At 44.0% G+C, this 23643-nt stretch overlaps 1 protein-coding gene across 5 annotated transcripts in view; it reads right to left on the bottom strand.

Annotated features, from left to right (window-relative positions):
• ADAMTS17 (ADAM metallopeptidase with thrombospondin type 1 motif 17) overlaps window positions 1–23643 on the bottom strand; it is a 265853-nt gene that overhangs the window by 208663 nt on the left and 33547 nt on the right. For all 5 annotated transcript variants that reach the window (XM_039492977.1, XM_039492975.1, XM_039492976.1 and 2 more), the window contains 3 exons: window positions 9392–9475; window positions 8840–8997; window positions 1424–1467 (listed from right to left, as the gene is read on the bottom strand). In XM_039492977.1, coding sequence (XP_039348911.1) covers window positions 1424–1467; window positions 8840–8997; window positions 9392–9475 — 286 coding nt within the window. The remainder of the gene's footprint in view (window positions 1–1423; window positions 1468–8839; window positions 8998–9391; window positions 9476–23643) is intronic.

Genomic DNA, 23643 nt, shown 5'->3' with positions numbered 1-23643 from the left:
TTTATTTTTGCGCAGAGATCACCATGTACTGTGCCGGAGCCACATCCGGACTCAGGTACACAGCTTAAACACTTCCTTAGTGGAAGGATGTTTTCCATTGGGCTTGGAGAGAATAAGCACATTGTAAAGAATTCCCACTGGAAAGTCTGGAGATACAGCACAGATCTTGTTAATATTTGAATGAAGAATGTATATATTTTTCAATTTTGTTTACTTCCCTCATCTCCTATGATTATTCTCCACACCACACGTAGGGAAGAATCTTTGTACTGAGATGTAATTTTCACAACAGTCTCAGACCTCCTACTGAAGGATGTTTACAGTTATCTTCCCCCAAGCCAACCCTCCCCAGTTATTTATCTCTATTAGCACGAAGTGTTCTCCCCAACTTCCAGGGACTGAACAGAGACCTGCTGGAGCAGATGACGAAGCCAGAATTCACTTGGAATGAAGAAACTGAGGCAAAGGCAGTTTGACTTTGAAGCAAATCTGTAAACAATCATGATAATCATGGATAATATATTGAGGCATGCCTCCAAAAGCAGGTAGTGTGGCGATAAAAGAAAAACTGGAGGACTGGAGATGCAGTCCACCTATGCAAAACAGAGTATGTAAGGTGTGGGGTGTAGTGGCACGTGCCACTGGAAAATCAGGGCTGGGATACACTTCAATGTAGATAGGAAGTTAGAAGCGGGAAAGAAGATCTCTAATTTGGCTTTAGTAAGGTCCTTCTTTTCTCTCTCTCACGTGCACACACACTCTCATACTCTTCCTCTACAGGCTAGGAAAGAAGGAAGAGACATCATTACTGATGTTTCTATTTTTTGATACTTGGGAGGCAATGAAATACTCCAGTGATGGCAGGGGTCCCATAAATAGATCAAGATTAGACAGCGAAAAGGGGAAGAAAAAATACCCACTTTGCCAAAGTCTGGCATCAGGTATGGAACTGCCATTTAGATCTGAATGTTATGTAGGCCAGTGGTTCTCAAAACTAGGGCCGCCGCTTGTTCAGGGAAAGCCCCAGTGGCCTCGAGGGACGTACTGGCTGCCACTTCCCGCAGCCCCCATTGGCCTGGAGTGGCGATCAGCGGCCACTAGGAGGTGCGACTGGCCGAACCTGTGGACGCGGTAGGTAAACAAACCATCCCGGCCCGCCAGGGGCTTTCCCTGAACAAGCGGCGGCCCTAGTTTGAGAACCACTGATGTAGGCAATTAAGGGCAGATATAGGACACTTGGTGCGCATTATCTGTCAGCTGTTAAGTCCAGGCAGACTGATCCACCTTTGCACGATGGCCACATTCATAAGAATAACAGAAGCATGAGAACAAACCCAAAAGTCAAAGAAATCGTCCAGAGAGCTGATAATCTCAATACATAGCTGGCGTTTAAACCATACTCCTCCTAATTGTGCTGACTTACCCACTGTGTCACAGGGTTCGTCTTTGTGTACGCAGAAATCTGTCCTAAAAAGAAAACAAAAACACAGGTCAGGGGTATGCTGTGCCTGAAGAACAGATTAGAGAAAAGCAGGGGTCCACGAACCAAAGTGCTGAAACATTCCCAGCTATCAGGAAAGTCAAGGTCCTTTAACTGCTGTGTATTATACATGATGACAACACATAACAGCACTGACTTATTTTCAAGATGACGAGATTTATTTTGATAGTTCCACTCACTACACCCAAAGTCAAACCTGGGCTTCTTAAGATCGAACATGCAAGGGAGAACTGCCACATTAGGAAGTAGGAAACCACATGTTTCTATGTCAGTAGCCTAGACTAAAATTGGGCCACTCACGTTCACACAGTACTGCACTCAAAAGAAGAAGTCGGCGTGCAATCCTGCAGCAGAATCTAAAACTAAGGGAGGAGAAACCAGGGGACATTGTACATGGTTATATAGGACTGAGTCCTAGAAAACAAGTCGTGTCAGAATCAGGGGTTCTCAATCTTTTTCTTACTGAGACCTTCCCAACATGCTATGGAAACTCCACAGCTCACCTGTACCACAACTGGTTTCTGCATATAAAAGCCAGGGCCAGCGTTAGAGGGTAGCAAGCAGGGCAACTGCCTGGGGCTTCCGCTTTCTGTCCTGGGCCCTGACGAGTCTAACGCTGGCCCTGCTTGAGGGACCCCCTGAAACCTACTCACGGCCCCCCAGAGGGTCCTGGACCCCTGGTTGAGAACCACTGGTCGGAATCACAATAAAAACTGCTCTCTTTCAAATTCTCCCCCTTTTAATCTATTTCATTCCTTCATCCTGTATATATATTTTTCTTTCTTCACAGACACAGAAAGTAAGAAAAAGGAAAGAGCCAGAAACAAAGCAAAAGAAAGAAGCGGGTGAGGAGGGAAGTAAACAAAATATTCAGATTAGCGGTAGACAAACTGACTCAAATAAAATATGACCCAGCCTCAATTTTCATGCAAGACTTGAAACAAACACCAGCCTTTCACCAGGTTCAAAAGAGTTCAATCGACCTGTTTTCCCACATTAACAACATCTCACTGTACCTCCTGGGTTTGACCAGGATAGGAAGCAGATTATCATCATCACTGTCTGTACTGCAGTGAGACCCAGAAGCCCCAGTCAGACTAAGACCTGATTGTCCTAGATCAGTGGGGTTCCCAAACGGGGCTTTGTGAACCCCTGGGGTTTCACGAAATGTTACAGGGCGTTCTTGGGGAAAAAATTCCCTAATGGTGGACAGAGCTGTCCCTAGGGACCCCAGGCGCACGGGACCAGCAGCTCAGAGCCCCTGGACTTCCAAGAGCTAAGCAGATCAAAACAAGCCTATCTATCACACTGAGGAGATTTAAACTTCAAGACTCCTTATAAGAAATGGAAAGGGAGGTGGATATTTTTTGCTGTTTTTAAAATTAAACAGGCAGCTAGTATTGTTTTTAAAATCATTATGAAGAAGTTTAAGCTTTGTTGTAACGTGTGTTGTTTACCTAAACTGCTCAAGACCTGAATGCTTGTGTAAGAGGAACTCTTTGAGTTGGCTTCTTAGATACCTTCCTGCTGTTTCGCATCTGATACTTCTTGATGAAACATAGGAGCCTTGTCTTATAACAGGCTTATTCAAAGTGATACAAGCTACGGAAGTGAGATCTTGGAAGAGTGTTGCCGTTTTCATAATGTAATGAAAATAGTGTAATGATAAATAATAATTAATAATAGTGTGTAATAAGCATGTCACAAAAACAAATTTAATATTTCCAAGATCACTGCTTTTGTCATTTATAGTCAGGTAAAGGAGAAAATCCCTGGAAATATTCATTTTTAGGAGGGGGTTCATGAGACTTGACATTATGGTGAAAGAGGTTCACAGGTTGTTAAAGTTTGAGAACCACTGTCCTAGATGCTGGACAAGCAAAGAGATGGCCACTGCCCCCAGGAGCTTACAGCCTAAGTAATATCAAAATATCACAAGAATGCTCCTTCTCATGAGATTTCCAGCCCAATTTACAACAATATTTAAAAAAATTAAAATAAGGTTTGCATACATTTAAAGAAGGGTCAGAGCATCTCCACTGTCATCGCCTCACCTTTGGGAACTTTCCTCTTCAGCTCCTGCTTGAGCAAAGAGCGCTAGCTTCTCTCAGGAGCACTGCCTTACACATGAGGAGCCAGGGAAACCTAGGAAAGCTGCTAAGAGACACCAAAGGGTTCCTTCAAAAGCAACAGCCTTGCCGTTGTTCCACCCGCCTTTTCAACCCAGAGTAAGTGGGTGCAAAAGTTATGCGCATACATTGTGGGTGTGGGGTTATAAATGCCCAGCCCACCGTGGGATTTTCTGTTTGGGGTTTTTGGGGAGGAGGGAGGGAAAAGAAAATGTCCTGCTGGAATAAAAATGTAAGAATGGGATTTTTCAGAAGAAAATAATGGAGTGAGATCCCGAACTCCCATTTCAATGAGACTTGGGCCCATAACACCATTACTCTCCTTTGAGCAAGTTGTTAAAAAAAAAAAAAAATCCCAGCTCAAGTTAGTTTAAAAAAGAAATTAAAGCAATTGAAAATAATCAATATTAACTGTCAAAATTCATATTAAAAAAGCCACCCTGAATATTTCCGAGCTTACATTTCATGACAAAAGAGCTACGATTACAGCAGGGGTTGGCAACCTCTGGCACGCGGCTCACCAGGGCAAGCACCCTGGCAGGCTGGGAGAGTTTGTTTACCTGCCGCATCGGCTGGTTTGGCCGATCGTGGCTCCCACTGGCCAATGGGGGCGGCGGGAAGCGGCGCGGGCCGAGGGATGTGCTGACCGCAGCTTCCCACCACCCCCATTGGCCTGGGACGGCAACACGCGGCCAGTGGGAGCCACGATCAGCCGAACCTGCCGACGCGGCAGGTAAACAAACTGGCCTGACCCGCCAGGGTGCTTAGCCTGGCGAGCCGCGTGCCAGAGGTTGCCAACCCCTGGATTACAGCCATCAGTGGGTTAAAAATTAGGCAGAAACAAAATAATCAGAAGCCGCCACCATGCCCTGGCCAGGGATTCCATTTTTCAGAGCAGCGCTGCTGTGTCTGACACCCTGACATTTGCTCTTGACTGAGCTGGCGTAAGAACAATTCCTGAGTTCCCAGAGCCAGCTTGACAGAGGTTTATTTAAGGACTTATTATGTTATATAAACTGGTAAATCAAACAGATACTTTTATTGTGACAACAAATAGCTGAACTACTAGTAGATGGCAGAGGGCCATCACTAGAAATGAATCTCTCCGATGGGACTGACTATCTTAGCAAATAATGCATCGCAAGTCTTGCCACTTGCGCTCTGTGGTACTACCGGGAAAGGCGTCTGGTGGTTTCAGTCAATTCGGAGAAATTACCACCATGCTGTGAAACTAATGGTCTTGTAAATAATTCGGCACAACTTGCAGACTATGACTGATCTCTATGGAGGTGGAATAATCCCTCACCTCTAAGGGGGCTGGTCTCTTTTGGTCATGGTGGTGGTGCTCTTAAGTGAAGCAATAAAAGGAAACCTTAGAGTTTCATCTGCCGTGCAGGACATTGCAGCTGGGTCTGTGAGTAAAATGCCTTCAACTGCCCCCAAAACACAAAGCCAAGAAACCCATCCTTCTGCCCCAGGACCTCACATCCAACCATTCTGCATTAGGTCATATTGACCATTTGTCAGGCTTTCATAAGAATACAACAACATAAGAACGGCCATACTGGGTCAGACCAATGGTCCATCTAACCCAGTGTCCTGTCTGACAGTGGCCAGTGCCAGATGCATCAAAGGGAATGAACAGAACAGGGCAATTTTGAGTGATCCATCCCGTCATCCTGTCCCAGCATATGGCAGTCAGGGACATCCTGACTTAGCTTAGGGACATCCACAGCATGGGGTTGCTTCCCTGACCATCTTCACTAATAGCCAAGGTTACGATTTTGTCATGGATATTTTTAGTAAAAGTCAGGGACAGGTCACAGGCAATAAACAGAAAGTCACCGAAGCCAGGACCTGTCCCTGACTTTTACTAAAAACATGCGTGACAAAATGGGGAGGGAGGAGGGTCCAGCACCCTGGCTCCCTCCACCCCGCAACGTCTGGGAGCTGCAGGGACCCCATTGTCCAGTGGCTGGGAGGGGTCCCCCACCACCGTGCAGGCCTGGAGCTGGGGGGAATCCCCCACACTGCCCTGTGGGGCTTGGAGCTGCAGGGGGGTGTCCCCCATTGCCCGCTTGCCCCAGGCAGTTCCAGGGACCCTCTGTTGTCGCCGCCACTGGCTGGGAGCTGCAGGGGGCCCCTGCCAGCAGCAGCGGCTGGGCAATTCAGGGGTTGCCGGTGGTGCCGGCAGCCGGTCAGTTGCGGGGGGTCCCAGCTTGCAACTACCCCCTGCTGTCCATGGAGTCTGGGCTGCTGCGGGGTCCCCAATGTCATGAAAGGAAGCTGGAAGTCATAATCTTAGCCTTACTAATAGCTATTGATGGACCTACCCTCCAGGAATTTATCTAATTCTTTTTGGAACTCGGTTATACTTCGGGCCTTCACAGCATCGCAATGAGTTCCACAGGTAGACAGTACTTCCTTTTGTTTGTTTTAAATCTGCTGCCTATTCATTTCATCGGGTGACCCCTGGTTCTTGCGTAAGGCTGCTTTTTGTTTGTAAGTGGCCACCCACCATTCCATTGGAGGGATTTTCCTCTCTATGGGAGCATTTAGTGTTAAGTACAAATGGGGAAAACACCTATTTTCTGCTTCATCGGGCAAAGGTAAATTCCCAAAAGCAAAATGTTCATGGCTCCTTTTCGGGAACACAGCCAGCAAGCTGGAACCAGAGTTCTCTTTGGAGATTGACCCTAAAGATTCTGAGTTCTCAAGCAGCTGCTGAAAATCCAGCTTCTGCTTTTTCTGGCTCAGCTATTTTTGCTGGACATGCTGTTGCTTCCATATCCTCCATGGCTGGTCCATCTGTACAGTCTGGTGAGGATCCAGGGACGCACACACATGCTTCTAAAGCCAAGAGAAGAAAACCTAATTTCCTTGCTACACAAATAAGAACTGCTGGACCAGAGGCCTTCCAAGCAACACAGCATCCTTTACGTTACAGGAACAGGAATAGGTTAGAACTGCGGGAATGGGAAAACACTGCAATTACATGCTGCTGGCCTATTGTGCTGGATAGATGTGGTTCTTCTGAAGAAAACCAGCGGTCTTGTGCCCAATTTTCCCCCTCACAAAATTAGCTGCTCTTCAAGTCTATTATCCAAACTAGTGGCAGCTGTAGCTTTCCGGCTATTATTACTACAAAACCTTCCAAATCCAGTTAGCCCAGAGAGCATCCCTACAGACTGACTCCAGCTCGGTTAGCATGACACCAAGCATTTAATTTCATAAGCTGCAGAGGGCATAGATGAAATGCTCCACTTCTCCCCGCCAATGCCTAAAACCCCATCAGAGTGATTTGCATGCCTCACCGTGTCACACGGGATCAAAAGATTCATGCTGGATGCACAGATGAGCGTTAAAAAAAAATCTTATGTATTTATTTAGGTCCTGATCCAATCAAGCACATGTTTAACTAGAAGCAGGATGTGTATTACTCCCATTGACTTCAAAGAGACTACTCACCCTGCTTAAAAAGTTAAGCATATATTTAGGTGCTTTTCTGGATCAAGGCCTTAGTGACGGCACTGAATACAGAACAGATGGGGGATCCTGCACCAACTCCAGAGGAAACTGCACAATCATATTCAAAGGTGTATTTTGTTGCACTGGCACAGCAATCACTGACTGGATATTCTACAGCCCACTTTTATTTAACAATCATTAGCATCCCATGGTACTTTGGAATGATGACCATAATCAACATGCCTATAGAAACAAGAGAAAATGCTTTAGGGAGGGACTTTAAAAATGCTAATTGCTGACAGGGTGAAAACTTCTACTATAGAATCCTGTGCATTTGGCTAGTCTCTCACACTGAGAGCAGCCCTGTGCAGTGAATGCAGTGCAGCCTAGTTCAAAAAACACTCATTCTCAACTGTGTTCAAACTGTGTACGCAACTTTAAGGGGGAGGAAAATGTTTTTTTTAAATGGCCCCTGTTAATAAATTACCTGAAGCACAGACAGAGAATAAGAAGAGAAACCATTTATATAAACCTCTGGGAAACACATGAAATAAAATTCTGTGCCGAATACGACTCTACAACAACAATGCTCCCCGAGTTTAATCTTGTGCGGTTCTGCTTTTAACCTTTACTTTGCTACTCTGCATCAAGCACCTAGAATTTAGAACTACAGACCACTTAATCTCTTGGCACTCACCAAATGCATCCCTTTTATGAGACATTACTAACTTATTAGCCGTCGTTACCTTTCACTGTCATTGGGCTAAATCAGTTCCATGAGAGCTATTGCTATAAAGTGGCCAGCCTTACATATGGAACCGTGGTGAAGTATCTCTGCATATATCTGGATCCAGGATGTACAAAGATACAGGAAGACTTTCTCCAGGCAAATGCATTATGGAGCATTGAAGTAAGGTGTTGGGAAATCATTTGCCAAAGAGTATCAATACTATTGTACCTATACAGAACACGAAGAGCCTCAATTTTTGTGTCTTGAATCTTTGCTTTCTATTGACATTCAAAATCCTTCTCCTCTACAGATACTTTAATTTAAAAATCACAACTGCAGTCTTCTTACAAAATAGAAGATGTGGAAACATTTTTTCTGTTCACAATATAGACAGAAAAAAAGTACAAGGATGGATAATAATGCTGGGAAGAGCAGTATTCTGTCCTATAGGTCAATATGTGTAATATCCCTTGGCTTTGAACCTTACGCTGGTGTATTTGATCACTATACAGAGCCACAAAAGGGTGACCCTGGACAATCTGTGCTATGCACCAATGGAGCGAGCAAATTCTAACGGTGGTTTAGTGCCATGGTGGATGAGTTACTTAGGGATTGGTCCTGCTTTGAGCAGGGGGTTGGACTAGATGACCGCCTGAGGTCCCTTTCAACCCTGATATTCTAGGATTCTAAGTAGATAAAATAAGTGCTGGTTCTAAATAGAATACCCACAAACTGTCACTTTTATTGTTGTTGGGTTGTGTAGAGAAAGCGGGGACTAACACGTAGTCCAGTAACATTCAAAAAACAGAGAGACCTTTCACTGCCACTGAAAGAATTTTTTTCTTTTAAATCAAGACAAATCACTCCATTCTGCTCTGTTTTACCTATACAACCCAGCATGCCACAAGCTAGCATGAATGAGGGACAAACATCAGCAACAGTGGGAAAGACTCCTGGAATTACTTATCAGATGGCCCATACAACAGGACCAGCAAACCACTTCCACTGTACCTGGTAACAAAGACAGCAGCGTCCACAGGAGGGGTATCATCTCTTGCACCAGGAACCTGATTATTACCAAGATACTTTGCTCCACCATACTCTTCATTTTGCCAGTGACAAAAACTCTCCAGAGACCTCTCTCCATGGTGCCCAATGGACAGTTTTGCCTTTAGAAAACAAAAAAGAAATTCAAAGAAACAAAGATTGGTCATACTAGGGGATACATAGGTCTCTGTAGCATAAAATCATTAACTGACAAACATGCAGTTCAAAGTTATACTTGTGAAGGTTATATGTGCATCACCACGGCCTTAACCTGGGGCCTGAAATTCAGCACCAAAGCACTGATCTCTACCACTTCACCTAAAGAGCTAATGCCATCAGCTGGTAACAGTAGCAAGCTTCTTTGGGAGTACTAGGCCCAAAGGGTTTATAGGATTGGGAACTGGGTTTTTTATTCCCTAACCATGTTATTAAATCTTTATAACAGCTACTCCCCAGCCTAACTGGTGGTTTTAAAGTAAGACCACAGGAGCTGTATAAAAGTTTTGAAGAACTTACAGGACGGTTTCGAAGGAGGACTAGCTTGGTCACTCGAATGCTGACTTTAATTCCGAGGCTCTGGTGCTGAAACATATTGTACACCTGTCAAAACGCAACAGACAACAACATGTCAGAACAGCAAAAAGGAAAACGTTAACTAGAAGCAGATGAGGAATTAACCATGACCAAAAAGAGGTTCCTCCCACCCACTCATTAAAAATAAAATAATAAATAATAATAAATAATAATAATAATAATGATAAACATTGCCTCAATCCAAAAACAAAATGTATCACATTATTAAACAAAAATACAGAATTATAAAAGGTGCCATTTCAACCCAGAGTATATAGTAAATAGTGGCAGCTACAACTCTCAAAAAACGAATAAAACGTATTTTCCCTAAGGCACATCTTTTGGATTCACCACACTGAACAATTTTTCACACACACCCTCCAGCAAGGTTTACCATCCAGGGCAGACCCGCCCAAAAAAACCAGACAAGTCCTTAAAAAAAAAAAAAAGAAAAAGAACTAGTAACAATGTGCTTTAACAAGGGTAGCCAAAAGAAAAGATCTGCTGGAGAACAGAGGAAAGGAAATATATTCCAAAGGAACATTAAATAGAAACTAGAGATCTCAGAAACACAAACACATGTTAAAAACTGGTGGCTAATACAGACTTCCAGCATTTAAAACGTCAGTGATATCTGAATGCAAAAATGAAATAATGGTGTGTTTTAGACTTCAGGAAATAGAATGGAAAAGCAATTTCCCTGTGTTGTTTTCATATCTTATGTAAGAAAATAGTAATAAGTCAGCATATAATGACACAAGCCTCAGGAAATACAAAAATAGTGCCGGAAACTACCTTACTGCTATCTCCAGATTTCACATTCCTGCTCAGATAGTTCGCCTCATTTATAGGTTAGAACACAGAACTTGAATTGATCCCAGAATTACATTCCGCCCATTTCTCTACGTACAACTGCTTTGCCTAAACCACATCAAAAAAGGTGTAAGTGGGGAAATACATTATAAAAGTATTTTAAACTTTTTATAACTTTGGGACAAATGCCACACTCCCTACTAAGGCAAAAAAATCCAAACCACGGAAGAGGCTTTTCTGAGTAACAACAACAAGATCTGTCCCTGTTTGTTACCCGGATCTCATCTGGTTGTAAATGTTATTCAGGCTACATACAGACAGACAGAAACTGGATTTTTTTTCCCCCTTCCTACAATGAAGCCACTACATGAACATATTTTGGGTTATCACATTTTCAAAACCCTAAATTTTCCCTAATCATGAAAGCAGTCAAGTATGCACTTAATTTTATGCACATTCTTAAGTGCTTTCCTGAATAGGGAAGGATTTAAGATGGTGTTTAAATCAAATGGTTTCTCAATCCGGGCCCAGACTGGGAGCCAGCAGCTCCTGAGCTCTAATCTACATTCAGCCCTCTGACCTCCTGTATGATCTTGGTAAATCCACTTTCCTTTTCTATGGCCCTATTTACCAGTGTGTAAAATTGCTGGTACAACTCACCAATCTTACAGAAGTGTCTGACAATCTCTTAGGCCTGGTCCAAATGAACACTTATTTCATGGAAAGCTGGGGAGTAAATCTACCTCGCATTAGCTTGCCTCAGACTAACTGGCCACGGGGACGAAGGCGGCATGCGCTACCAGTTCCCTAGCGCACTCTGATCTACTCCCATTTCAAAGTACACCTGGGAACTTTCAGAGCGCAGGGAGACCTAGCGCAAAGCTGGGTAGATTTATTTCCCAGCTTGACGTGAAGTAAGTGTTCGTTCAGACAAGCCCTTAATGTTTGAAAATGTAAAATATGTGTATAGTATTAACATCCTTATTGTTAACTAAACTAAGGAATGAAGCCAGTGCTCCAGCCACAGAGTGGGCAAGCTTATGCCCCAATATGGCCAGCTGGCTCAGCATGGGTGGACCCTGGCGCCTGCATGGAGCCCCACGGACTTCAAGAGGGCTCTTCATGGGCAAGGGATTTGCCTGCTGGAGCCAGTTGCATGGGGCCTAGCAAACTATTCTGGGATTCATCAAGCTACTCTGAAACCATGACCCCCATTCCCCTCCAACATACCTTGATTTTCTTCCAGTCAGCAATTTCAAATGTACCCCGGCTTGCCCTGCAATTTCAACATGCGGATCTCTACCCTCTGTGTCACAATTAAAAACAAACCATTTTGCAGTTTATTTGCATTTTTAAAATACATCTATAGATGTCCAAGTTAAAAGGTAAACAGTGCTACATAAGAGCATCCTCCTTCTTTCCCCCCTCCAAATACAAACAAACAATCTGGCAGAAGTGGTCGCCCTATCTAGACTCTGTCAACGTGCCCAACCACCAGGTTATCTAGGTTACAGAGACTTTATAATGGGATTTCCTTTCCACCTGCCCTCTGCTTGCTTCCACCACCCTCTGTCTGTCCTAAGGACATAGAAAATCCGTCAACGTTGGAGTCCAAAAGCAAAAGTCTGAACCCAGGAGGGCCAAGTGGATTAAAAATTAAGCAAAAGTTCCAATGTGGTCATGCTAATTCCCTCTCACTGTAATTAGTGTCTGACAATGTGTGGATTTAACATACTGGAACTTGTCCAATGCCACTGCATATTATGCTAACACTCTCTAATAATGCAGCTTGTACTTGCAGAACAAGACGAGGTGCACCTTGGCAGAAGGAAGTATTGTTTCTAACATTCCAGCACTGACAGTTTGCCTCCTTTTGTAGGCACCCGCGGTGTCATAGCCACTGTGCTCAGTCTGAGTAGTCCCACGAGTATGCTGACTTCAGTGCCACAACACAAATTTATTAATGGCATTGTATGATGGGGTAATCTGCCATGAGCAGAGGGCGGAAGGTGAAGTCTCATTTATCCATGAATGAGAGCAGTTCAACACTGCCAACAAGTAAACTCTCTTGTCAAAAATGCTCCAACACCCGGGGGCAAGTTCACAGGAAAACTGAACTCTGAATGGGATTTAGACTTGGCACTGCAGGGAGCACCATCATCATTTTTTACTGGTTAGTGCTTAAAAGAGAGAGGCAGGCGGGTCACACCAGCCACAGAAAGGCACAGTCCCTGCCCAAAAGAGTTTACAATCTAAATTAGATTAAATCTGCATTGGGACAGTAGGACATTACTTTTCACCAGCCAAATGAGGACTGGGTGGATTTGTGCAGCTACCAGCTACATTTCCTTTGGGAAGTTCTAGCCTGTAGAAACTCAAATAAGATCAGTCCTTATATTATTGCACTCTGACTCAAAAAAAACCACACCATCAAAAGCTCAGACCTGTGGATGGCTTTCTACTTTCTGCAGTGCTCACAGAGAGACAAGGTACCAATAGCCTCTTCCAGTTCTTCAAAATGTTCTTCTGCCGAAGTCAATACAGTTCTTCCTACGTCTTCTCTAGCCACAGCTGTTTGTGAACCCCATAGCAGTATATGGGGGTTTAGACACCACCTATGCCATGGCTCACATCAAAGGTCCCAGTGCACCAAACTACATGAAGGACACCAACAATTCAGTTGTGAGTGCTGTTATGTATGTAACTCTCAGGACATGTGAAATCAGCCAGTGTATCTTGGGTCTCAGAGCACTTAGGGCAAAAGTAAAACCTATGTTTTTATTTTAGGAGGCCCCTTGTCTCCTGAGCCTAGGTGGAAAAGCATGCCTGCTTCAAACAAGGTATCTAGCCCAGCTAAAGTTTGCCAGCATGAAGGTGAAGCGATGACTGATTTCACTGGGTGACATCATTTCAATATCGGGATTGGAGTCAACCACTGAAGTTCTACACCATGCATGGAAACTCCCTCCACATACTCCTTCAGTTCAGTTTTCTAGGGTAACACAGAATGCTAGGAAGATGTCTGAATGTTGCTGGTACTTTCATTTGCAATGAGTATAATTTGGTGAGGAGTCCATTGAAGGATCTCATTTGCCCAGTTACTCAACCTAGAAGTATTACAAGTGGGCCTCAAGCTGGTGAGCTGAATTATCGGGATCCAGGAGCAGCCAGAAAATATTTCACTTGGGCTTCTTTGCCTTAAGGCAGTGTTTCCCAAACTTGGGACACTGCTTATGTAGGGAAAGCCCCCGGCGGGCCGGGCCAGTTTGTTTACCTGCTGCGTCCGCAGGTCTGGCCGATTGTGGCTCCCACTGGCCGCGGTTCGCCGCTTCAGGCCAATTGGAGCTGCTGGAAGTGGCGGCCAGTACGTCCCTCGGCCTGCACCACTTTCAGCAGCTCCCATTGGCCTGGAGCAGCGAACCACGGCCAGTGGGAGCCGCGATCGGCCAGACCTGCGGACGGGGTAGGTAAACAAACCGGCCCGGCCCGCTAGAGGTTTTCCCTACACAAGCGGCGTCCCAAGTTTGGGAAACACTGACTTAAGGCAACATCCTAAAATACGTACTTCACTCAGTGGACGTGGAACAACCAAGTAATGGTCTGTGATGGAGACGTTGTCACTGCACTTAGGGCAACATTTGAAGCTGCTGGATTGTTTGCTGCTCCCCCAAAACTTTAAATAAAGTGCACACACTGGTTTAAAAAAAAAATTCTCAACTGCACTAAGAACTATGGATATATCTATCCTCTGTAAAGAAAACCAATCCCAGCTAAAACATAGTAAGGACCTGCCCCAAATCATAGGGCTCACAATGGGAGACAGACCTGGCCCTAAACGAGGTCGCCGTGACACACAGTATCAATTTCCGTGGCATACTTTGGGTATCCAATCCCAGATGCTTTATGATAACGAGTTATATGTAGGTACTCTACAGAGACCAAGCTGGCCAATGAGGTAGCCAACATGTAGTCAACTTAGGCAAGTTAGCCCGTGTCCCCAAGTAAAGAATCCCATGGAATCCAAGTTTCTGTTTAAAATAAAATAATTCAAGTCTCTAGGCCTCTCCTATGGCAATCACCACCTCCGCCTTCTTCACCCAGCCTTGAGGGAAACCACCATTAAACAACAGCATCAAAGATGTTAACTCACCATGTCTGACTGGCCATAGGCACAACAGGAGCCAACGGCTCTAAGGGAGAGGGTGGAGATCATTACCGTTGGGATACTGGGTTTCCTAGTGTGGAGATTCCCAAGCTCTCTCAGGGTGAGGAACACATCTGTTAATACAGAGACTGACTCATGGGAACCTCCCTTCCCATTTGTGAAAACCCAGACCAGCCTCCCTCCCACTCGCGACTGCCTCACACCCCTGAGGCCACTGCATCCATTCCCGGCCTGGAAAAGTAAGAACATTTCCTGTATTTTTAGTGTCTTTTAATAAAATCAGGCCGTTTGGAACAAGAAGAGCCAACATCAGTAACCTGCCAGCTTTCTGCAGACCACCAGCAACCGTTCCATGGACCAAAGTTTAAGAACCACCATTCTAGGCTTTAACCATATAATTTCTGTCTCCAGTTACAGAACTGCAAATTTCTGGGGGTGGGGGTGGAGAGAAAGAGAGGCACAGGAAGACGTGATTACAGCAGCAGGGAGGGTTCGAAATCACTGACTTGAGGGCAAGTGATGAGAAGACTGCACAGGGCTGGCTAAAGGTCACGCCCATCCTCTGGCCCTGCTTATGGTGCCCCCCCTTAGAGAGAGGACAAGCAACCCCAGTCTGTTCTTTGCACTCTCTTGACTCGCACTCTGTGAGGAGTCATCAAAAGCAGACAGGGAAGGGGGACAGTAAAGGCGAAAGCAGGTACGGAAACGAAGGAGGAACAGAGGAAAAAGCAAGAGAGGAACAAAAGAATGAGACTTATGTCTGAAAGAAGTTGCTCCTTAAACCAAATTACCTATTCAGAGCTTTGCTGCAACGTTCTCCCCGCCCCCCTTATAAATCAGCAACACTTCAAGGCTAGACCCTCAACCAGAGAATCACGTCTCTCTCTCTCCAATGAGTCTCGTTTGCATCTAGTTCAGATTGTGAACTACCTGGGGCAGGAAGCATGGCTCCTCCTTTGTGTCTTGTTCAGCACCTGCCTCACTTTCTCCCTATTTCTTTGAAGGCAACAGGGATGTGACACGGAGTAAAGGCCCGTTTGGCCCAATTTGTCCTGGCCTGCCCTCTCGTGCACAGAACACAGCCCAGGCAGGCTGAACTTAGACTGAGAGGAACCAAACTCCACCAGAGTTCCCCTGGCTGGAGGTGCAGAGATAGAGGAGCGTGCACGCATGCATGAGATCGTTTGTTGTAGGCTCTGAACTTTACGAAGCCCGAGGATGGGTCATGTGGATTTTTTTAAAGCCCTGCACGCAAACAGCAGCTCCTGCATAGCCTTGGCCATCAGACCACATTTATGAGTGAGAGTGTTAGCCAGGTTACCAAGGTTTTCCCTTACTTGTTTTGAAAAGTACCATGGGATCTCTTAAAAGCAACAAAGAATTCTGTGGCACCTTATAGACTAACAGACGTTTTGCAGCATGAGCTTTCGTGGGTGAATGCCCACTTCTTCGGATGCAACTTCTTCTTGCATCCGAAGAAGTGGGTATTCACCCACGAAAGCTCATGCTGCAAAACGTCTGTTAGTCTATAAGGTGCCACAGAATTCTTTGTTGCTTTTACAGATCCAGACTAACACGGCTACCCCTCTGATACATGGGATCTCTTAACTCCCACCTAAAACTGAGCTTACGAACTACAACATAAAACATTAAAAAAAGAGAGAGAGATATTCAATACTTTGCAAGGTTTACTTGAGGTAAAGCTTTCTCAGAGCTGTGAAAGGATGTTCTTCCAGCCACCAGGGAAAAGGAACCTATAGACGATGGTGATGTATTTATACTCATTCCCTTCATGTCCCCAGCCCCCACCGCAAGAATCCAGATCATGACCCTAAGGACATGTGCAAGGTAGCCGAGTAACCATGAGAACTCCTGAGTCTGCATATTCCAGCCGAAGGCCACAGAGATAGAGATCTGCATTTATGGTCTGTATCTCTGAACAAACGATGTATAGTATTTTGTGTGATTTTGCTACTACAAATGCATCTCAAAGAGAAATGCCAGAATGAACTGTGCACTTCAGAGTGCAGAAGACCACTCCAGAGAGTAAACCAGTTTTATTCCTAAAGGCCAACATAAAAACTTCTCCTCTTAATAACATTCAAGGAATCATTAACTTCATGTTACTGCTTGTTGCTTCAAGAGGCTTTTACATTAATCAAATGGCTTAGCAACAGCTGCAGGAATATTAAGTGTACACACTACAATTACTTATCCAGGCTGTATTCTGCCTCAAAGAGGGGTAAGATCAAAACCAAACTGCAATCAACATTCTATCTAAATCCAAAAATGCACTTTCATTTTTTAATCTAAGTCTGTCTTCAGGTTTATGAAATCAGACGATTACAGAACAAAAGTGCCTATGTAAATTACCATGCTACGGTTTTGGAAATCCTGACAGTTCTCTGCCACCAAGCGAGAAATGCTCACAGAACCAGTTTGAATTGTTTGCTTTTACACTAAGTTCTGGAAAACTGTCAGAAGCCATCAGAACACCTCAGCGTAAGTGTTACTAGTTGAATAAAGTTATAGCTTCCAATTTCAGGTTTTAATCAATAAATACCAACAAGATACCCCCAATACAAAAAAATAAATAAAACTGCATTTATCCAATAAACACCAGAAAAACATCAGAAATGGTTACTTGTATCTAAGGGTTTGTCTACATGGAGCAGTAATGCAGGCTATGGGGGGTGATTTCTAAAATGCACTAAACTCTTGTGCATTAATTGGTCCGTGGAGACCCTGCTAGTGTGCACTAAAGGTTCCCTAGTGTGCTTTAATGTAGTACTGTTTCTAACATTATATACTACTCTAATGAGTAATATATTATATGCACGACTCATTACAATACATACAGAGGAAAAAAGCCAACAATTTTTGATCATCCACATAAAACTCAAATATTGCTAAAAATAAACTCCCCCAAATGAAATTAATAAACCCCCAAAAAACAAACAGATGCCCTATGTATGGTCCTTCCTCAAAGCTCAGAGCACTGCTATTACTATTGACAGCTTAGCCTCGTATTTTCAAGAGCAATTTATTTTGAAGGGATGAAGGGGAAAATAATAAAAACAAAATAGAACAAAAAGAGGGGAAAATCTTTATGAGAAAGCAGCGTGTGCATCTCCAAGATGGCCACTGCTGTAAGCAGACTCTTAGAAAAGTAGAGGAGCAGCAACAAGAAAACAAAGTCATAGTCTCATAGCTACAGAAACAGACATGAACCTGAACCTAGAAGGAGCTTTTTTTTTATGAAGCGAGAGTAACACAGCACTTAACAAGTCCACAGACAAATCTACAAACAAGCAGAGGATCTAAGGAGCTTCCACGCTAATGGAGAAAAATGCAAGATCAGATTAAACAAAAATGGGAGCAGACAGTGATGGACTGGCCGCATGGATGAGCTACAGAAGTGCATTTTAAAGTGGGATTTGAAAAAGAAAGGCAGGACACTTGTTTTTTGGGAAGTCAGAGCATAGCGAGCGCACAAAAGAAGGTGTGAAGCTGAGAGTGGAAGAGGGAGACCTGGCAGTTAAGTCAGGGAATGCAAAGGGAAAAACAGGAGGCAAGGAGAGCAGAAATGCAGTACAGCAGCATTGTGCAAAGCCTTGAGGCCAAGGGGCTTTACTTTGATGTGGAAAAGGAAGAAATCAATGAAGAGATTCACGCAGATGAACACTGGCAAAGGAAGATAAATGTAGCATCAGCAATCTTGATAACAATGGAGGGGGCAAGGGGACATTTTTAGGAAGTTCACATATAAGCAGAAGCATGGGTCTTTATATTGTCAGTCACTAATGAACCGGGTCACTTATACATCCCTCTATCCTAAACAGTTTAAGTCTCTCTAGGATTGGCTTGCTGGAGAGCCTCAGGTTTTCCCCTCTTACAGTTCTGCTGACGTTTGCATGTATCCATATCCCCTACACCAGCGTTTCCCAAACTTGGGACGCCACCTGTGTAGGGAAAAGCCCTGGCGGGCTGGGCCGGTTTGTTTACCTGCCGCGTCCGCAGGTCCGGCCAATTGCGGCTCCCACTGGCCGCAGTTCGCTGCTCCAGGCCAATGGGAGATGCTGGAAGCGGCGCGGGCTGAGGGCTTCCCAAGCTTGGGAAACGGTGCCCTACACCATCCAATTTCGAAAATTCATTATGTACTTCAGGGCTGCATGTTTAGCTGGTGGCATCCAACGCCTACTTTATTGACTGGCTCATTTTTTAAATCCTATTATGAAGCAATTTGGACTCTCTTATTGGTGAGGAAGATGTTGCCACACCTTTTGAGAAAATAAAGGAAGATTTCATTCCAAGAGCAGCAACTTAAAAAACTTAACTCAAAAGTTCTGGAGCTCCGTTGGCTCCTACTGATGTATTAAGAGGGCACCGTGAATGAAAAATCCTCCATGGTTTTGGAAAAGGCTGTTTTACAACTTCTACTATTGGATTTATTTAATACACAAGCCTGTGCCTCTAGAACGGCATCTAGGAATAATAATAAATAACCCCTCGTCTTAAAAAAATATGTTGTCTATTCAAAGTGCAAGATCAGAGAGTGCCATTAAAAACAGAGAATTAGCTGTACATCATCCAGAGTTTGTGTCATTGCAGAAGGGTTTTGCTTTCATAGCTGTTTATATTTTTTTAAGATTCTTATTTACCAGCTGGGGCAATAAAACAGTATTTTGTAATGCTGACTTTTCCCCAGAAACTCTTGTATCACAAATAGATATTAAATCCTTTAAAGCAGATCACTTGATTTAAATATAACATGCATTAATAAGCCCTTTTAATGCTTATTTTATGGCTTGACAGTAAGCGTAATGGCTCACAGCGACAAGTTAAATTAATAACCCCTGACCAGTAATGTCCTATTTGCTCAAATAAAAGCCTCAATGCCAAAATTAACATTCTGGTTTCTCTTAGAGGCAGCTCACCATTCTGCAGAATAACTGAACCAGCAGAGTCTAGATACCATGGGCAAATCCTATCCCCTGACCAATATCCAGAGAGCCCAACAGGCCACAGAAGAGGTGCTGAAGTGAGATCCAGGGACCTTGAGCACTGCAGTCAGTGAGGTGTGATCCATATGGACATCTTTCACCCTATTTATATAGGAAAATATCTGGCTCCCATTTTCCACAGAAACATTCCACAAACCTCTGTGAGGCATGGCAGTGCTATTCTACAGATGGGGAACTGAGGCACAAAGAGTCACTAAGTGACTTTCCTAAGGTCACACAGAAAGTCTGGAATTCAACCCAGATCCCCTGAGTGACAGTCCAGTGTCTTAAACACAGATTCACAGACTCTAGGACTGGAAGGGACCTTGAGAGGTCATCGAGTCCAGTCCCCTGCCCTCATGGCAGGACCAAATACTGTTCTAGACCAGGGGTCAGCAACCTTTCAGAAGTGGTGGGCCGAGTCTTCATTTATTCACTCTAATTTAAGGTTTTGTGTGCCGGTAATACATTTTAACGTTTTTAGAAGGTCTCTTTCGATAAGTCTATAATATAGAACCAAACTATTGTTGTATGTAAATTAAATAAGGTTTTTAAAATGTTTAAAGAAGCTTCATTTAAAATTACATTAAAAATGCAGAGCCCTCCGGACCGATGGCCAGGACCCGGGCAGCGTGAGTGCCACTGAAAAGCAGCTCGCGTGCCGCCTTTGGCGCCCGTGCCATAGGTTGCCTACCCTGGTCTAGACCATCCCCGATAGACATTTCTCTAACCTACTCTTAAATAGCTTCAGAGATGGAGATTCCACAACCTCCCTAGGCAATTTATTCCAGTGTTTAACCACCCTGACAGTTAGGAACATTTTCCTAATGTCCAGCCTAAACCTCCCTTGCTGCTATTTAAGCCCATTGCTTCTTGTTCTATCCTTAGAGGCTAAGATGAACAAGTTTTCTCCCTCCTCCTGATGACACCCTTTTAGATACCTGAAAACTGCTATCATGTCACCTCTCAGTCTTCCCTTTTCCAAACTAAACAAACCCAACCCTTTCATCTCTCTCCCCCTGAGATGACATTCTGGCCCCACTGAAGCTCATGGCAAAGTCCCATTGACTACAGGGGAACCAAGATTTTCACCCCTGTACTTTTAACGAATGAGATTCAAGCAAGCTGATCCACCAGTCAACACCCTACGAGTTGATGTCACAAAGAGGCTCTGCTGCTACTCCTCCCCTCGGGCAGAGGAAAAACCTCATGGAAGTCATCTATGTACAACTCATTAATTTGGGATGTGTTGAGAAATCTGGATTTGGCCCTGAATCCCGTCAACGAGAGCTGGAGGATAAAGAGAACATGATGATGCACAACCAGAATAATCACACCCAACCAACGTAAACATATAGGTTTGCCTCAGACAAAAAGCAGCTTGAAAAACAGATCTGTTCAGAGAAACACATTTTCTACCCACCCCTTGCAAAGCTTGTGGGCGAAATTCAGGATAGGGGCGGTGTGGCAATGCAAAGAATAACCTTTCTGTGCTCCAAACTGAACACATCCTGAAATGCAACAATGCCATTTCATAATGAAGGGATGGTAAAGAGAACAGATCTGTTGAAAGAGCCACGTTTTCTAAGAACCAAGCCAAATAAATACAGACACACAATGAAGCCTTGTTCAGTGAATAGCCTCACAACGTACTAGAAGGTAAAGTAGTAATAATAAAAAAAAAGAGTCAGCTTGTTAAAGGAATAGATCAGTTAAATTCCCCGTGGGCTCAACCAGCCAAAGATTTCATAACACAATGGGGCCCCATTGAATCAGCACCTGTTAAAGGAACAACAGACATGTTTAGAAAAAAGGCCATTGCTGTGCAGTGAGGTTATGCATTGAGATGTGTCTCGTTCAGCTCTTCATTTGTTGGGTTAGGTCTTGTGGATTACCGTCAAGATTTTGTTTTAGTTTTTTCCTGCCAGTTTGGTGCTCAAGAAAGGTGACAGATTGACAGCCCAAGAGGACGAAGTATCGCTTTCTAGCTACAGAGCTGAGACAGCACAAGCATGATGAGTGCAAGCTCCCATCACCCACTACTTCCTTGCTCACATGTCTCAATCCTGATCTGGAAGGACCCCGGCCATCTGTGAGTGGACAGTTCAGTGTCCACAGCCATTGCGGCCACTGACTCTTGGGAGAAAATTAGCACCAGCCGTGAGAGGTTTTGCAAACACCTATTAGCGGAGACTCAATTCTTAAGCCACCAGAACAGCTAGCAACTCTGAGTCACCGAACAGCGATACTTGATATGAATTAGCAACTTAGAGGTGAAAGTGTCTCTCCCCGATTCCTACTTCCCTGGCAGGATTAGTAGCTCATTCTTGAAGTACAATTCCATCAGCTATGATGTGTTACCACATCTATCTAGCATAGTGTGAACAATTCCACGGGGTTTGGCTGGATGCTGCCTCACGCCTGCAGTACAGGTGCTTGCAATTTGCAACAAGGTTGCCAAACATTGTCTATAAAAAAAAAATAATAATAAATTGTATGAGATAAAACGTGTCTCAAAGTCCAGATCCTTTACTGGGGTAGCTCCATTGCCTTCAACTGTATTATTCCAGTATCGGAGGGGTAGCCATGTTAGCCTGTATCCACAAAAACAACGAGAAGCCTTATGCCCAAATAAATTTGTTAAAAGGTGCCACCAGACTCCTTGTTGGTTTTGTACTATTCCAGTTTACCACTCCACTTTTCAAAAACAGATGCTCCATGGAAATCTTTAGGAACCCAGGAAGTGCCTTGGCAGATCAGATCAGACCAGACATCTATGGCCAGTAATGGAATAATCTGCCCCAAGTGGAAAATTCTATTTCCAGTTGGGTTATTTTTGTGCTTTTTCTTTATATAGGAGTCCAAGACCCACATTTCCAATTTGGATCCCAACTTCTCCATCATTAGGATCCTGGAATTTGATTTGGACCATTACAGAAATAGAGGAGATCTACAACATTTAGTTCCAGAGCCAAACTCCCCAAAAGTCTGAATCTGGAATTTCGGTTCAGGCTCCATCTCAAGTCCTCTTATCCCATTCCTCCTACTAAACAGGCATTGGCATAGAAACAGCTTCTTAAAAGCTTCCCTACTCCTTGTTTCAACAACTAAAGTCAGAAGCTTCCTTGTTAGATGACAAGGCAACAAGCCGCTGTGAAAAGGGACTAGGACCTCAGCTGGGGAAGTTGCCAGTAGCAAGACAACTCTAATGAAAGTATCTTTGCCAACGGTTTTAAGGAAAAATACCTTTAGTTATAAAGGATGAAGGAAGAGAAATGCACAATACACGATAAGCATACAATGTTCTCACAAAAGAAAGGGGTACAGAATTTTCCAAGTTCTTAAGGGAAAACGTTTCCAGTGTGCATGTCAAATGAGATCACTGAGCAGTGCCCAAGTGAGAGCATTCCAATACTTTTATCACACGTAGAAAGTTATGTCACATCCTTGCCCAGCTGTACTTTGTGGGTGTTATATACACTTACACGCACAATTATGAGCAACTCAGCTTGACTTAAGAGGGTTTTTGCAAGTGACTCAGATGTGAAATTCACAGAGGAAAATGAAGCAGGGTCCCAAAGCTGAAAGCACAAACAAGACTACTTGTAATCACCACAGACCCACCCAGGAACCAGTGAATTATCCCATGGTATCTGACAAAGTGGGTATTCACCCACGAAAGCTTATGCTCCAAAACGTCTGTTAGTCTATAAGGTGCCACAGGACTCTTTGCGGCTTTTTACAGTTCCAGACTAACATGGCTACCCCCTGATACTTGAATTATCCCAGTTACTGTTTAGAAAATAAAAACGCTTAGGGAAGCAATATTCTAAACACCTTACAAATCTGTGTGGGAACACAGCTTCTGCATGTCCACCTGTTGAGAAGACAGTTATTAGATACCATGGATGGACACCCCAGACTTGGAGTGGAAAAGGAGGTTTCCCTGGAAGAGATCAGTTCAACCTGAACTAGGATCTCAAACTAGTTTGATTTCCATAGGGCCAAGGAGGTTCAGATCTGAATCTTCAGCTTCACAATCACCCCTACAGCTCAGACTAAACACAGAAAAAAGGGGAGGTTTTCCCAGATCTAGCTCAGATACTCTCAAACGTTCACCAGTGTCAAATTCAAACTGGAGATCTGGTTCAGCCATCAGCCTCAAAACGAACCCTACCCTCAGCACATTGTAGATCAGAACACTTGACTCACTC

This window comes from Mauremys reevesii, linkage group 10, assembly GCF_016161935.1.
Source record: "Mauremys reevesii isolate NIE-2019 linkage group 10, ASM1616193v1, whole genome shotgun sequence".
Classification (NCBI taxonomy): Eukaryota; Metazoa; Chordata; order Testudines; family Geoemydidae; genus Mauremys; species Mauremys reevesii.
The sequence above is the reverse complement of the archived record's forward strand: the minus strand, read 5'-3'. Positions and strand labels throughout refer to the sequence as shown.